General features: G+C 40.4%; 1 protein-coding gene across 8 annotated transcripts in view; it reads right to left on the reverse strand.

Moving 5' to 3' along the window:
- ATP8B4 (ATPase phospholipid transporting 8B4 (putative)) overlaps positions 1-18172 on the reverse strand; it is a 256643-nt gene that overhangs the window by 190830 nt on the left and 47641 nt on the right. The window contains exon 1 of one of the 8 annotated variants that reach the window (XM_067746392.1): positions 15621-15728. The exons of the other annotated variants lie outside the window; for them this stretch is intronic. Coding sequence (XP_067602493.1) covers positions 15621-15623 — 3 coding nt within the window. The 5' untranslated portion in view covers positions 15624-15728. Of the gene's footprint in view, positions 1-15620; positions 15729-18172 lie in introns of those variants that run through there. 8 annotated transcript variants of the gene reach the window in all.

Consider the following 18172-nt stretch of genomic DNA (forward strand, 5'->3'; position numbering starts at 1 on the left):
GCCAGGTGGACCAGTTAACTGACCCCATGATGAGGTAGGTTTAACCACACGGTCACAAGGAATCTTGGACCAAGACAGGCCTCCCATGTGGTGGGAAAGAGCCTGACCCTAGAGGAGCAGCAGGGACCATCTTCTCCCTGTAAGAAGCCCACTTCCAAGAGGAAGAGGGCAGAGCTGAGCTGAAGAGACCCAGATATTCCCCCAAGATTGATGCATCAAGTGAATAATTCCACGTCTCATGGGGCAGAGTGAGAAAATGGGTGGACAGAGAAATGTCACCCCAGCAGAGACCCCTCCAACCGGAAGGCAACATCAGAATGAGGAAAAAGCATTGCTCCTCTAAAATACATTAATACAAAGACCCTGAGATGAGCAGAAGGTGGCACACCTGCAGATCTAAAAGAGGGACTATGAGGCTGGACTACAGAGGTCAGCACAAACTGAAGTTAGAGAGAGAAGTTTCTTGCAATCTATACTAAGGATTTTTGTCTTTATTTTAATGTCTTAAGTAATCCTGATAAAATTCTAATTTTAAACGATTACCCTAGCTATGGGGGCAGCGGGGGAGGGGGAGAACAAAGATGGAGGTGACAAAGAATAGACATGAGAAGACCAATGAGGAGGTCTTTCAGTTAGTACAGATGAGAGATGATGGGTGGCTTAGACCGGGGTGATGGCAGAAGGGGCAGCAATGAATAATAATAATAACAACAACAACAATAATAATAGCTGATATTTATCAAGCTCTTACTGTGTGTACTGTTCTAAGAGCTTTACATTTCATAGCTCATTTTATCCTCATAACATTCTTATGAAATAGGTATCATTATCCCCATTCTATAGAAGGGAAATCCAAGGTACAGTGACATTAAGTAGTTTATGCAAGATTGCACAGCTTATAAGTAGTGGAACCAAGATTTGAATCAAGGTACTCTGCTTCCAGAACCCATTCTCTTCACCACTGTGCTTCTCCAGTTCACTGCAAAGCAGATGTCTCTTCTGCTTTCAGAGCAATCAGCCCTTGCTTTCTCCTCTACTCTGTATTTCTGGCCTGCTGTCACTTTCTCACCAAAGAAATACTGTCATGTCTACCCCCTCCTCTTGAGTCAACCCCCTCAGTAGGAGCCCCAGTTACCTACTGCCTAATGTATGACCACAACGTCCTTGTACTCCCTTTCAATCCCCCTCAAAGCTCAATATACGCAAATAGTATAGCTAACCACTCCCTTATTTCAGCTTTCCAACAGAAGCAGCAAAAGTCCTTTACATTTGCAACACTGACTACTTGGTGGAGGGGAAGAATAAGTAAAAAATGATATATTCTTCAAGGGGGACATGAAATAAAATATTCATAAAATAAGAAACATTATTTTTTATAATCAGATTTTGTTGTGTAATCATATTGCTTAAGAAAACAAAGCAAATAGACAGTAACAAACACTGCTAAACTAGGAAACAGAGCATTTGAGGAGTTTGCCTCAATCCTTCCACTGGCAAAATGGAGTTAATATTTCTCATTATACATTTATACAATTGTTGTGGAGATAAGGTGATATCATAGACATGAAAGCATCTTTGCTAAGTTGAAAAAATTACACAAATAGAGGATTTTTGTGAGCAATCCTCAAATAACCCAAATGGGTTTAGGAAATCCAACGTCTTAGGCAGGACAAACCGGGTATGCCATAGTAACAAACAATTCCAGAATCTTCATGGTTTAACATAATAAGGGTTTATTTTTTGCTCATACTACTTGTGCAGCATGAGCCAGCAGGGAGACTCTGCTCATCATAGTTACTCACAATGAACCAGCCACCACCTCAAACGCTTCCAGTTGCAGTACCAGAGGGAAAGAGAAAGTTCTGAAGAGTCTCACACGACAAGTTAATGCTTCAACCCAAATGCTCACAGCTCATTGACCAGAAAGCATAACCAGGGCTTCCCTGGTGGTGCAGTGGTTGAGAATCCGCCTGCCGATGCAGGCGACACGGTTTTGTGTCCTGGTCCGGGAAGATCCCACATGCCGCGGAGCGGCTGGGCCCATGAGCCATGGCCGCTGAGCCTGCACGTCTGGAGCCTGTGCTCTGCAACAGGAGAGGCCACAACAGTGCGAGGCCCGCGTACCACAAAAAAAAAAAAAAAAAAAAAGAAAGCGTAACCATGTGTCCAAAAGGCAGAAAGCCAGAAACACTAACGGACACCACTAATGGCTATCACAACCAGAAATGGAAACTAACCCTAATATCTGAAGAGTGCGAGACACATCAGTTACAAAAAGTAAATATCAAAAACAAACCTTAGTGCCCCCAATCCAGTCCTGTTTTAATGCCAGGTATAAGAGACATTTGACTATTTCCCCCTTCCCCTCAGCTAACAGTGCTCCAAGTTTCTTAGTCCTGTGATCTGGATGGACTTAACTCCCCTCCATAACTCCAGGGTCAGGCCCAGATTAGTTTAAACCAACTACATGGCCCATCCTCTTAATTACAATTTTGATTTCAGGGATTAGCACGTCACTATGTCATGTGATTAAGGTCTTACTAACACTCAGTCCTGGGAATTTGCTGGAGATGTAGGCTTTCTCTCTCTTACTAGATTCCAATCTGGAAGCAAGCAGCGTTAGCCGGCACTCACAGCATCTCGGGACCATGAGTGGAAGAGGCTGCAAAGAATAAATCCTGCACTGAAGATGCAGGGCCAGGAAATGCAGAGAACAAAACTAGACAAAGCCTCTCTTGGGGCTAGCCCTACTTCTGGACTTTTTAGTTATATGATCTGTCCATGTATTGTACTGTCTAAGTCAATTTGAGCTAATTTTTCTTTTACACCCAACCAATCGAATGCCAGGTAAGACCGTTAATAATATATACAAGATCTGGGCTTCCCTGGTGGTGCAGTGGTTGAGAGTCCGCCTGCTGATGCAGGTGACACGGGTTCGTGCCCCAGTCCGGGAAGATCCCACATGCCGCGGAGCAGCTGGGCCCGTGAGCCATGGCCGCTGAGCCTGAGCTCCGCAATGGGAGAGGCCACAACAGTGAGAGGCCCGCATACCGAAAAAAAAAAAGAAAAAGAAAAAAAAAAAAATACAAGATCAGTTTACATTTTTATATAGTAGTTTACTTTTATCTCTATATTTGCTTTAAACAGTGAGTCATGGAAGGCTGAGCCTAAATGCATTTGGAGGTTGTCTGGGGACACTGCCTGCGTCTGTGAATCCCACAGGCCAAACCCCAGGAGTTTTTGCAATGAGTACCAAATTTTCAGCACTAGCAAAAGATCTTCCCACATGTGAGAAAACATTTTTATGTCATGACAGGTATAAAAAGTAACTGAGGGATCTTGAGTGGGGAAAAAGCCTGTTTTTCTTACCAGAAGAGGAGACAGATATAGTATTGTTACAGTACAATCTGGATTCCAGAGAGAGAAATAGCCTTGACTCTTAAGGGAGAGATTATCTCTAAACCATAAAATGAAAACCAAAAAGAGACTGTGCCCACAGACTACTTGCATTAAAAAGGAAGTGGCCTAAAGGCATTTGCACCATGCGGGAAATACGCAAAACACCCATGTTTATGCAAAGATCCCCAAAGAATGCATGTATGGGGCAAGCGGGCCTGGAGATTGGCTGTCTGGCACCTCACTGGTACCAAGCAGACACACAACTCCTCAGTATTAGTCAAATGTTGCCCACTGAAGAGTCTACAGCGTTCCAGCTTGGGAGGAATGGAGAGGTGATAATGCTCCTCTATGAACTATTAAGGGAGGGCCAACCCACAGAAGGGGCTTTACAGAGAGCTGTCGACAAACCTTGGCTACAATCAGTATCATCACCACTACCATCACCACTATCAGCAGCAGTATAACATTCTCCTGAGCCTGGGCTCCCCATCATGAACAAAAACTTGTGGGAGTGAAAGAGCAGAGGCCACAGTTCTCCCAACGTTCATCTATTCATTCTACTAAGGGCCTTCCATGTGTCAGGCACTGTGTCATTGAGCCGGGACTACAGAGCTGAATAAAGTCCCTACCCTCCTACAGCAAGTTTGCACTTTAGTTGTAGAGAGAGAGGCAGACAATAAACTTGTAAACTGATGACACAATTTAAGATAGTGATCAATGCTATGAAGAAAACAGTGAGCAATAGAGCAGCAGCACCTTGCCTTACAAGATTGCCTTAAGAAGCCTGCTTGTTTGGCTTTCCAGGTTAATGCAAACTCAAGATTACGCTATCTGATGAGACCGCTGGGGTACCTGTCCCCCAGGGGATGCCCCAAACAGTTCTTCAGGCTATCAGGAAAAAAAATTAAGAAGAACTTCCATAATATATTTTAACAAAAAATTCAAAAGTTAAGGTTCCCTAATGTTTAATGTGCAGACTGTCTTTATTATATATGTATACACATACATAATCATACAAACATAAATACAATTATATAAATACATATATATGTAAATATTATAATTATATATATATAAAGTAAATATGACTATATTGGGAAAGTTTTCTTTTTACAAGTAGGAAGCATGCTCAAAAATTTGAAGACTGTATAGTTTTGCTTGTTATCATTGGTGTATTTGTTTATTAGTTCGGTTGCTCTCTTTCTTTCTAATTACTTTTTTATTTTTTTATTTTAATAATTGGTTTTTTATTTTAATAACTTTATTTTATTTATTTTTTCTTTCTTTCTTTTTTATTTCTTTTCGCCCTTTTGTTCTGAGCCGTGTGGCTGACAGGGTCTTGGTGCGCCAGCCAGGCATCAGGCTTGAGCCTCTGAGATGGGAGAGCTGAGTTCAGGACATTGGTCCACTAAAGACCTCCCAGGCTCTCATAATACCAATTGATGAGAGCTCTCCCAGAAATATCTGTCTCAACGCTAAGACCCAGCTCCACTGAAAGCCTAGCAAGCTCCAGTGCTGGACAACCCATGCCAAACAACTAGCAAGAAAGGAACACAACCCCATCCACTAGCAGAGAGGCTGCCTAAAATCATAATAAGTTCACAGACACCACGAAACACACCACCGGATGCGGTCCTGCCCACCAGAAAGACAATATCCAGCCTCATTCACCAGAACCCAGGCACCAGTCCCCTCCACCAGAAAGGCTACAGAACACACTGAATAAACCTTACCCACTGGGGCAGACACCAGAAACAATGAAAACTGTGAACCTGCAGCCTGCAAAAAGGAGACCTCAAACACAGTAAGTGAAGCTAAATGAAAAGACAGAGAAATACACAGCAGATGAAGGAGCAAGGTAAAAACCCACCAGACCAAACAAATGAAGAGGAAATAGGCAGTCTACCTGAAAAAGAATTCAGAGTAATGATAGTAAAGATGATCCAAAATCTTGGAAATAAAATGGAGAACATACAAGAAACGTTTAACAAGGACCTAGAACTAAAGAGCAAACAAACAATGATGAACAACACAATAAATGAAACTAAAAATTCTCTAGAATGAATCAATAGCAGAATAACTGAGGCAGAAGAACAGAGAAGTGACCTGAAAGATAAAATAGTGAAGATAACTACTGCAGAGCAGAATAAAGGAAAAAGAATGAAAAGAATTGAAGACAGTCTCAGAGACCTCTGGGACCCCATTAAACAGTCCAACATTCAAATTATAGGGGTCCCAGAAGAAGAAGAGAAAAAGAAAGGGACTGATAAAATATTTGAAGAGATTATAGTTGAAAACTTCCCTAATATGGGAAAGGAAAGAGTCAATCAAGTCCAGGAAGTGCAGAGAGTCCCACACAGGATAAATCCAAGGAGAAACATGCCAAGACACATATTAATCAAACTATCAAAAATTAAATACAAAGAAAAAATATTGAAAGCATCAAGGGAAAAGCAACAAATAACATACAATGGAAAGCCCATAAGGTTAACAGCTGATCTTTCAGCAGAAACTCTCCAAGCCAGAAGAGTGTGGCAGGGCATATTTAAAGCAATGAAAGGGAAAAACCTACAACCAAGATCACTCTAACCAGCAAGGATCTCATTCAGATTCGACGGAGAAATTAAAACCTTTACAGACAAGCAAAAGCTAAGAGAATTCAGCACCACCAAACCAGCTTTACAACAAATGCTAAAGGAACTTCTCTAGGCAGGAAACACAAGAGAAGGAAAAGACCTATAATAACAAACCCAAAACAATTAAGAAAATGGTAATAGGAACATACCTATCGATAATTACCTTAAATGTAAATGGATTAAATGCTACCAACAAAAGACATAGACTGCCTGAATGGATACAAAAACAAGACCCATATATATGCTGTCTACAAAAGACCCACTTCAGACCTAGGGACACATACAGACTGAAAGTGAGGGGATGGAAAAAGATATTCCATGCAAATGAAAATCAAAACAAAGCTGGAGTAGCAATTCTCATATCAGACAAAATAGACTTTAAAACAAAGACTATTACAAGAGACAAAGAAGGACACTACATAATGATCAAGGGAACGATCCAAGAAGAAGATATAACAATTGTAAATAATTATGCGCCCAATATAAGTGCACCTCAATACATAAGGCAAATGCTAACAGCCATAAAAAGGGAAATTGACAGTAACACAATAGTAGGGGACTTTAACACCCTGCTTGCACCAATGGACAGATCATCCAAAATGAAAATAAATGAGGAAACACAAGCTTTAAATGACACATTAAACAAGATGAACTTCATTAATATTTATAGAACATTCCATCCAAAAACAACAGAATACACTTTCTTCTCAAGTGCTCATGGAACATTCTCCAGGATAGATCATATCTTGGGTCACAATTCTAGCCTTGGTAAATTTAAGAAAATTGAAATCGTATCAAGTATCTTTTCTGACCACAGTGCTATAAGACTAGATATTATAGGAAAAAATCTGTAAAAAATACAAACACATGGAGGCTAAACAATACACTACTAAATAAGCAAGAAATAACTGAAGAAATCAAAGAGGAAACCAAAAAATACTTAGAAACAAATGACAATGAAAGCACGATGACCCAAAACCTATGGGATGCAGCAAAAGCAGTTCTAAGAGGGAAGTTTATAGCAATACAATCCTACCTCAAGAAACAAGAAACATCTCAAATAAATAACCTAAAATTACACCTAAAGCAATTAGAGAAAGAAGAGCAAAAAACCCCCAAAGTTAGCAGAAGGAAATAAACCATAAAGATCAGATCAGAAATAAATGAAAAAGAAATGAAGGCAATGATAGCAAAGATCAATAAAACTAGAAGCTGGTTCTTTGAGAAGATAAACAAAATTGATAAACCATTAGCCAGACTTATCAAGAAGGGAAAAGACTCAAATCAGTAGAATTAGAAATGAAAAAGGAGAAGTAAGAACTAACACTACAGAAACACAAAGGATCATGAGAGAATACTACAAGCAACTATATGGCAATAAAAGGTACAACCTCAAAGAAATGGACAAATTCTTAGAAAAGAGCAACCTTCAGAGACTGACCCGGGAGAAATAGAAAATATAAACAGACCAATCACAAGCACTGAAATTGAAACTGATTAAAAATCTTCCAACAAACCGAAGCCCTGGACCAGATGGCTTCACAGGCGAATTCTATCAAACACTTAGAGAAGAGGTAACACCTATCCTTCTCAAACTCTTCCAAAATAGAGCAGAGGGGAGGAATACTCACAAACTCATTCTACGAAGCCACCATCAACCTGATACCAAAACCAGACAAAGAAGTCACAAAGAAAGAAAACTACAGGCCAATATCACTGATGAACACAGATGGAAAAATCCTCAACAAAATGCTAGCAAACAGAATCCAACAGCACATTAAAAGGATCATACACCATGATCAAGTGGGGTTTATCCCAGGAATGCAATGATTCTTCAATATATGCTAATCAATCAATGTGATAAACCATATTAACAAACTGAAGGATAAAAACCATATGATCATCTCAATAGATGCAGAAAAAGCTTTTGACAGAATTCAATACCCTTTTATGATAAAAACTCTCCAGAAAGTAGGCATAGAGGGAACTCACTTCAACATAATAAAGACCATATATGACAAACCCACAGCCAACATCATTCTCAATGGTGAAAAACTGAAACCATTTCCACTAAGGTCAGGAACAAGACAAGGTTGCCCACTCTCACCACTGTTTTCAACACAGTTATGGAAGTTTTAGCCACAGCAATCAGAGAAGAAAAAGAAATAAAAGGAATCCAAATTATAAAAGAAGAAGTAAAACTGTCACTGTTTGCAGATGACATAATACTATACATAGAGAACCCTGAAAATGCTACCAGAAAACAACTAGAGCTAATCAATGAATTTGGTAAAGTAGCAGGATACAAAATTAATGCACAGAAATCTCTGGCATTCCTATACACTAATGATGAAAAATCTGAAAGAGAAATTGAGGAAACACTCTCATTTACCATTGCAACAAAAAGTATATAATACCTAGGAATAAACCTACCTAAGGAGACAAAAGATCTGTATGCAGAAAACTATAAGACACGAATGAAAGAAATTAAAGATGATACAAACAGATGGAGAGAGATACCATGTTCTTGGATTGCAAGAATCAAAATTGTGAAAACGACTATACTACCCAAAGCAATCTGCTATCAAGATTCAATGCAATCCCTATCAAGCTACCAAAGGCATTTTTCACAGAACTAAACAAAAAATTTCACAATTTGTATGGAAACAAAAAAGACCCTGAATAGCAAATGTAATCTTGAGAAAGAAAAACGGAGCTGGAGGAATCAGGTTCCCGGATTCCAGACTATACTACAAAGCTACAGTAATCAAAAGAGTATGGTACTGGCACAAACAGAAATATAGATCAAAGGAACAGGATACAAAGCCCAGAGATAAACCCACACACATATGGTCACCTTATCTTTGATAAAGGAGGCAAGAATATACAATGGAGAAAAGAGAGTCTCTTCAATAACTGGTACTGGGGAAACTGGACAGCTACATGTAAAAGAATGAAATTAGAACACTCCCTAACACCATACACAAAAATAAACTCAAAATGGATTAAACACCTAAATGTAAGGCCAGACACTATAAAACTCTTAGAGGAAAACATAGGCAGAACACTCTATGACCTAAATCACAACAGGATTCTTTTTGACCCACCTCCTAGAGAAAGGGAAATAAAAACAAATATAAACAAATGGGACCTAATGAAACTTCAAAGCTTTTGCCCAGCAAAGGAAACCATAAATAAGTCGAAAAGTCAACCCTCAGAATGGGAGAAAATATTTACAAATGAAGCAACTGACAAAGGATTAATCTCCAAAATATACAAGCAGCTCATGCAGCTCAATATCAAAAATACAAACAACCCAATCCAAAAATGGGCAGAAGACCTAAATAGACATTTCTCCAAAGAAGATATACAGATAGCCAACAAACACATGAAAGGATGCTCAACATCACTAATCATTAGAGAAATGCAAATCGAAACTACAATGAGGTATCACCTCACACTGGTCGGAATTGCCATCTGCAAAAAGTCTACAAACAATAAATGCTGGAGAGCGTGTGGAGAAAAGGGAACCCTCTTGCACTGTTGGTGGGAATGTAAATTGATACAGCCACTATGGAGAGCATTATGGAGGTTCCTTAAAAAACTACAAATAGAACTACCATATGACCCAGCAATCCCACTACTGGGCATATACCCTGAGAAAACCAAAATTTAAAAAGAGTCATGTACCAAAATGTTCATTGCAGCTCTATTTACAATAGCCCGGAGGTGGAAACAACCTAAGTGCCCATCATCAGATGAATGGATAAAGAAGATGTGGCACATATATATGATGGAATATTACTCAGCCATAAAAAGAAACAAAATTGAGCTATTTGTAATAAGGTGGATAGACCTAGAGTCTGTCATACAGAGTGAAGTAAGTCAGAAAGAAAAAGACAAATACCGTATGCTAACACATATATATGGAATTTAAGGGGAAAAAAATGTCATGAAGGACCTAGGGGTAAGACAGGAATAAAGACACAGACCTACTGGAGAACGGACTTGAGGATATGGGGAGGGGGAAGGGTGAGCTGTGCCAGGGCGAGAGAGAGGCATGGACATATATACACTAACAAACGTAAGGTAGATAGCTAGTGGGAAGCAGCTGCATGGCACAGGGATATTGGCTCGGTGCTTTGTGACCACCTGGAGGGGTGGTATAGGGAGGGTGGGAGCGAGGGAGACGCAAGAGGGAAGAGATATGGGAACATATGTATATGCATAACTGATTCACTTTGTTATAAAGCAGAAACTAACACACCATTGTAAAGCAATTATACCCCAATAAAGATGTTAAAAAAAAAAACAAACCTAAAAATAGAACTACCATATGACCCAGCAATCACACTACAGCACATACCCTGAGAAAACCATAATTCAAAAAGAGTCATGTACCACAATGTTCATTGCAGCTCTATTTACAATAGCCAGGACATGGAAGCAACCTAAGGGTCCATCAACAGATGAATTGATAAAGAAGATGTGGCACATATATACAATGGAAGTTTTAAAAGAAACTAAATTGAGTTATTTGTAGTGAGGTGGATGGACCTAGAGACTGTCATATAGAGTGAAGTAAGTCAGAAAGAGAAAAACAAATACCCCATGCTAACACATATATATGGAATAAAAAAATTAAAAATTTTCTGAAGAACCTAGGGGCAGGACAGTAATAAAGACGCAGACGTAGAGAATGGACTCGAGGACACAGGGAGGTGGAAGGGTAAGCTGGGACGAAGTGAGAGAGTGGCATGTGGGAACAGATAGCTAGTGGGAAGCAGCCGCATAACACAGCGAGATCAGCTCAGTGCTTTGTGACCACCTACAGGGGTGGGATAGGGAGGGTGGGAGGGAGACGCAAGAGGGAGGGGATATGGGGATATATGTATACATATAGCTGATTCACTTTGTTATACAGCAGAAACTAACACACCATTGTAAAGCAATTATACTCCAATAAAGATGCTAAAAAAAAATTTTTTTTGAAGATTGTCAGATTAAACATTGTCATGGTCAAAGGAAATGAATAAGACCCATGTGTCACCAAGACTTGGACACAGAATGAAGAACGTGTGACTGTGTGTGTAATGGTGTCTCCGTGTTACACAATGACACCAGCTAACAGGTATTGCCTCCTTACATATGCCAAGCACTGTGCTGAGCACTGTACATACATCATCTCAGGTAATCTAAAAATTCAGGGAGCTGTTACAATTTCAGCACCATTTTACAGATGAAGAAACTGAGGCTCAGAGCAGTTTCAAGGGTTGCCCATAAAAGTTATGCTTCATAGAGTCATGTGTTCTCCCAAATGGTATGTGTTTCCCGGGAAATGAGTCAGAAACAAGGAGTCCTTAGACTCTCTCTTGATCAATGAACTCACTGACCCTCGTAGAACATTCTTCAGCTGGTGAAGAAAAGAATCTCCCTAAACCAAAGCACAGTAAAGGGTGCACACTAATCCAATCAGCTAGAGTAGTCGCTTTCAGCCTTTTCAATCTAGGGAGAATGTCACAGGGCTTGTCTAGGGAGTGTCATTTCCCATCTAGACCTCAGAATCACAGACAGTGGCAGCAAGCTTTCAGAAAGGTCTCAGTCTCGCCCCAAAGCAATCTGCCTGACAATGTCATAAACCTTGTTCTGTTTTCCACTCTCAGGTCTTGGTTTAGTGTTCCAGCATCTTAAAGACTGTTCTAGAGCTACTAAGTGGCCTACAAATAGTAATATATCTACAAAAAACTAATATTGGACAATTACCAGAGGAACAAAATAAATTTCCCTCTGAGATTAATTTAATCACACTAATTTTTTTTTCTCCAGGGTGTTTAGATGCATACAATATAAAAGACTTTTAAATCGTTCCAGATAAAATGTTAACTTTTCTATTGTGACTTCTGAAAAAGAACTAAAAATGCTCTTAAAATTATACAGAAGGAGACAGATCTAGTATACATCTTCTCCAGAGAGATAAGAGGTAAAACAAAAGAAAGGCATAGAAAAGAAAAAAGACATCAAATATATTTCAGTGGGACTTTCACAGGGCATCCCTAATGATTTGTTTGTCTGCTAGTTCTGCTCTTCCAAAGTTCTTCTATGCCTCCCCCTTGAAGGTCTGCTATCTGCTGGGGAGCAGGCCCTCAGCTTTGGCTCATTGCTTCATCTCAGTGTAGGGCTTCAGAGGCCTTGGACGACCAAAGTGGGCATTTCTTTGAGTTGATGTGGGGCTGGCTTGCTGAACTACAAGGGCGCCTTTGGATAACTCAGGGCATACAAACTGCTTTGTTTATCAGGACTAAAAATTAGACCATGTAGTACAATCTGGGAACTAGGCCAAATTTCAGGCAGGACCTCAGCATTTATGACAATAACAAAGGCACAGTGGAAAAGTCCAGTTAATGAGGAAAGGCACCCATAAAGAATTTCCCAAAGAGCCAAGGGGTTATAATAACATACTACATATAGTCTAATCCTTCCTAAGACTCTACCTCTTATACTAGGGTTCTACACAAATAACACCAGCTCTGGGGAAGTATGCAATTTTCTCCTGAACCCCTGAGGATCAGATGAGAAAAGTGTGCAGCTCTGAGTTCCTACCCTCTGCAGGATGCTGGGGAACTGGGACCCCTGGCCAACTCATGGCAGTGTCCTCCTCCAACATTCTAGGCTTTCCTGGCCTCCAGCCCATTCTCATTCAGGGTAGGATGATAAATCTAAATTTAGACAAACCCACACTACCTGGCTTTGTGATTTTGTTGTTGTTGTTGAGTGGCGTTTGTTTGGGAATAAAGGTATTGAAGGGAAAGAACAGAGGACAAGTTGGGAAAGAGGGAAGGAAAATTGTCTACATGGAATGGGGGAAGAGAGAGGCTTTAAAACCATCTTCTATCATTAAAACACAATAACAATAATTTATAAATAAATGGAAGCGTCAGTCTTTTATTTTTTTGTGATATTTAATGAATTTTCATCAAATTTGCAAGTTTTGCTTAGGATGGCTTAGGTTAAAATAAAGACTACCCTAAATTTGCTTCTAGTAATTGGCAATGGGATTCCCTAATGATATACATAAAAGTAGGCAGGTGTCCTCTGTAGGAGCTGACAAATAGATTCATTAAGAAGCTCAAGCAAGTGCTGAGCAGAGCACGAGCTGCCAAGATGTGAACAGAGAAAATGCACAGTGGTTTCAAGTGTGAGTCTCCAGTCAAAACTCACTAGGACATATGGGGAGGGAGAAGGGTAAGCTGGGACGAAGTGAGACAGTGGCATGGACATATATACACTACCAAACGTAAAACAGATGGCTAGTGGGAAGCAGCCGCATAGCACAGGGAGATCAGCAGATCAGCTCAGTGCTTTGTGACCACCTGGAGGGGTGGGATAGGGAGGGTGGGAGGGAGACGCAAGAGGGAGGAGATACGGGGATATATGTATATGTATAGCTGATTCACTTTGTTATACAGCAGTAACTAACACACCATTGTAAAGCAATTATACCCCAATAAAGATGTTATTTTAAAAAACCCAAAAAACTCACAAGGACAGATACACTAAGTTTCTGAACTGATCTGCAACTGAGCTGCTTCTCAGAGGAGCAATTCCAAGAACCAGGCTCCAGGGCAAGTTACAGTGGGCATTTATTTATTTAGTAGTTAACGATCCACCCGTGCATCCTAGCTGGGGAGGCCAGCTAGGAACTGTACAGCAGGGTACAAAGCTGCTTTGAAACAAAGCAGACCAGATCCTTTCCCCTGCTCCCTGAATAAATGAACGGATGAATGAATGAGGGGCTCCCAGCTGCGGCACCCGTACCTTCTCCAACATCTCATCCCACATCCTTCAAATTCCTCTTCCACATTCCTCCTCCTGATTCACTCCACCTGGGGTAAGTGTTCAAAAGCAAAGGTCACCCAGACCCTTATACAAATGTGCTGGTTTGGGGGAGGAAGAAGCCGGAGAGGTTGATGGGTTTGGCAGAACAGAATCAGGAGGCATTTCATAAGAATGGAAGACTGTGCTCTGTGTCCCTCCCATGGAGGGTCACCAGCGGCACCAGAAATAGGACAAGGAATTTGAAGGGAATAAAGGAGGAAAAACCTAAAGGTGTGACTATGGCATGTAGCCTGAAGCCTTTTTGGGAAACCGGTTTTCCCAAAATGGTGACTGTTTATAACAACAAAGGATAGCAAACCCATTTCAGATATTATCTTCCCTCAATAGTCCCTTCCAGTGAGATGATTTGTTTATATACTCAGTAAGGAAAGTGACATCTAGAAAGTCAGAAGACACTTGCATAGGCCATGCCAGTGTCAAGGCCCATGGCACAACACAGGCTTCTAGGAAACTTTCTGGTTCCAGACAAAGCCCCCAGGGTCCTGTGGTTTAGCTCCTTGAAGGTTGATATGAATGAGTCTTATCTACCTCTATGTACCTCACCCCTGTGCCAGGAACAGAGCAATTCCTCAGTAAGTTTTGTCCCTAGTAATTTAATTTGTAATAATACTTTAAAATTTTTAATAATAGTTGTTTTTTAAATAAATGCATGAATAAATGAACAAATAAGAAGTTCACTGTTGCAATGACCCAGAGAAAGCTTCTACCAAAAAAAAAAAGTTCACACCTATTAGTATATGCCTGGCAATGTGCTAGGCACGGGGTAGGGGATGAAGGAGGATACAGATGCATCACTTTGTGTTAAACACTGTTCTCTGGCCACTGTCCTCCATTGTACAACCCTAATACCCAGGGAAGACAACCATTAATTTCTAACATGTCAATGTGAGGAGGATATCCTTCCTATGAGAAAGATCTTGGAAACAAGAAAGCACCAGGCAACTAGGCAGACATGGGGAGTAAGATTTGGGCAAGCAAGCTTGAAAGCAGGAGATGTGACACAGTCCACCCATAACTAGCTTCAGCTGAAAGCACTTCACTTACCATTAGCATATAATTGAGGAAAGGGCTTATCACCACCTGCAGTGCTAATCACTGCGAACTCAAACTGGATTTTGCATTTGTGACAAAGCCCCACAGTTCCCTGAAAATGCCACTGAAATAAGACAAGTTTCTGTTGCAAAATTACAACATAAAATACTTTCAACATATGCCTTCTTACTCATGACAGACACACACAACCATTTTAACAGGAGCTATTGTAAAGAAGGAAGAGGCAGAGAACAGAAGGAAAGGGAGGGAGGAAGGCAGACATGCCATAAAGAAAGGAGTTACATATGGAAGAGGACAAATCAAACCTCAAACTTCAGATGCAGAGATTAACAAGGAAGAGCCCCTTTGCATACCTTGTTTCAGGAAATCTTCAAGAGCTTCTTGAAGACCTTGAAGGTCTTGAAGACCCCCCAAATCTAAGTCAAATTCACCATAAGGAAACAACAATCCAATTAATAAGGACTGGGTAAATGCTAACTGTCCCAGAAGATAACTGAAAAAGGAAAAAGGGAGTGCTTGGAGTCCTGAATCTGAAAGGTGGCTCTACATTTTACCAACCAAGTGGCCTTGGAAAAAAATTTTAGTCCCGCCAATCTTCAGTTTCCCCACCTGTAAAATGTGAAAAATAATATTTACCATGCAGAGTTGGGAAGATCATATGAGGTAATGCATATAAAAGCACTGGCACTGGGCTTCCCTGGTGGCGCAGTGGTTGGGAGTCCGCCTGCGGATGCAGGGGGCGCGGGTTCGTGCCCCGGTCCGGGTAGGGGGTCCTGCGTGCCGCGGAGCGGCTGGGCCTGTGGGCCGTGGCCGCTGGGCATGCGCGTCCGGAGCCTGTGCTCCGCGGCGGGAGGGGCCACGGCAGTGAGAGGCCCGCGTACCGCCAAAAAAAAAAAAAAAAAAAAAAAAAAAAAAGTATAAAAGCACTGGCACTGTGCTTCCTAATTAAATACTTTTCTCCCTCCTCACCTCTTTGCTCTTGCCAGAATCTTCAGGGCACTCCTAACTGAAATAAGAATAGAGGATCTGTCCAGTGCTTCTGAAACTCAAATGTGTATATGAATCATTTGGGTTCAAATGCAGATTCTGACTCAGCAGTTTTGTGATGTGGCCTGAGGTTCTGAATTTCTAAACAAGCTCCAGGGGAGAAGATGATGCTTGTTAGAGGCCCGCTTTTCAAGAAGCAAAGTATTAAATAGCCTCTAAGAGTTTTGATAAATACAAATTTCTATGATATAAGAAAGGTACATGTATTTTTCAAAAGGCTGTGCAAATAATTTAGTGAAATTCGTACATATCCAAAAAAGTCCCATTTGTCCACTATAGATGGGGAACCTTGTGAGATACTTGATTTCACCAGTAGACTAGAGCGGAATCAACATCAGAGCTAAAACACTGAAATGCCTTACACCACTGCTTAGACTATAGAAAGAAAATGTCCTTTTGACTCAGCTGAAGACATTTTTCTAGATTTCTCATTCAATCCTTAGAAAAATACATTGGATGAAAATAAAAATCAGAGATTCTTCATGCATTTTCAGTTAAAGCTCTGGCAAATAAAAAGATCAGATCAAGCATTACGTTGGAAAACAAAAGACCGCGGAAGAAATTCCACAGGTATGTGGAGGCACGGGGGAGCATGGCAGGAAGAGAAGGGGAAGAGGGCAGGAGGAACCCTTTTTTAAAAATGAAAAAATGCAAAATGCAAAAAACCTGACCATTTGCACAGGAAATAACATATATAGGTCCTGTATAGGTTCAGGAATTTATTTATAATTATTTGCTCATAAAGCATAAATTCAGAACTATTCCTAATGTCAAAATACTTTAGTTATTTTTAATAATCACACATATAAAATTCACATTCGAACTAAACAAACAAACAAAATTCAACTGCCTTGCATACTCAAAACATTCAATTCTAGAATAACCTAGAACTTTCGAAGGAGCACATCATTTTCTTCAGTCAGTTTAGGTTTAGATGGACTTAAAGGGGACTGGTACTGGGCTTTCTGAGTAGCCAATGGTTTCACAAATCCAGACAAGGGTTCAAAGTGCAGTGCAAATTAGTAAGTTTCCAAATCAAGTTAGACCATTTTTATACTATATGAATGCAACATAGTATATTTTTCAAAAGACATTTATTAACAACATGAACAAGTTTTTTAAAAAGAATTTATCTCACAAAGCACCGAGCTGATCTCCCTGTGCCATGCGGCTGCTTCCCACTAGCTATCTATTTTACGTTTGGGAGTGTATATATGTCCATGCCACTCTCTCACTTCGTCTCAGCTTACCCTTCCCCCTCCCCGTGTCCTCAAGTCCATTCTCTACGTCTGCATCTTTATTCCTGTCCCACCCCTAGGTTCTTCATAACCATTTTTGGGGTATTTTTTGTTTGTTTTTTTTCGATTCCGTATATATGTATTAGGCATAGGGAGGGTGGGAGGGAGACACAAGAGGGACGGGATATGGGGATATATGTATGTGTATAGCTGATTCACTTCGTTATAAAGCAGAAACTAACACAGCACTGTAAAGCAATTATACTCCAATAAAGGTGTTAAAAAAAGAAAAAGAATTTATCTCTTATTAGAAAATTATCTCCCTTACCCAGATATAGTGAAAACATTAACTGTAAGTCTAACACCATTCAATTTTATACTTAATATTACAATGTCTTGTACTGTTATTTCATTTCTGTATATAAAATAATCTCAAGGGGATAGCAAATCTCTGAGGAGCTAAGACCCTACCTTATACTTTTTTAAGTCTCTATAGGATTTAACAAAGTGATAAACAATTCCTAATTACTCAATATAAGCCAGATAAACCCAATTTTTTTTTTTTTTCTTTGCAGTACATGGGCCTCTCACTGTTGTGGCCTCTCCCGTTGCGGAGCACAGGCTCCGGACGCGCAGGCTCAGCGGCCATGGCTCACGGGCCCAGCCGCGCCGCAGCATGTGGGATCTTCCCAGACCGGGGCACGAACCCGTGTCCCCTGCATCGGCAGGCAGACTCTCAACCACTGCGCCACCAGGGAAGCCCTAAACCCAATTTTTTTAATGCAAAATAATACATGAGGGAAATGCAATTCCATTTATCAGAACAAACAGGAGCTAATATAATGGTTAGTAATTCACAACACAAACAAGTCATTTCCAGTACATAACTTTGAGAAGTACATT

This window comes from Pseudorca crassidens, chromosome 1 (assembly GCF_039906515.1).
Source record: "Pseudorca crassidens isolate mPseCra1 chromosome 1, mPseCra1.hap1, whole genome shotgun sequence".
Lineage (NCBI taxonomy): Eukaryota > Metazoa > Chordata > Mammalia > Artiodactyla > Delphinidae > Pseudorca > Pseudorca crassidens.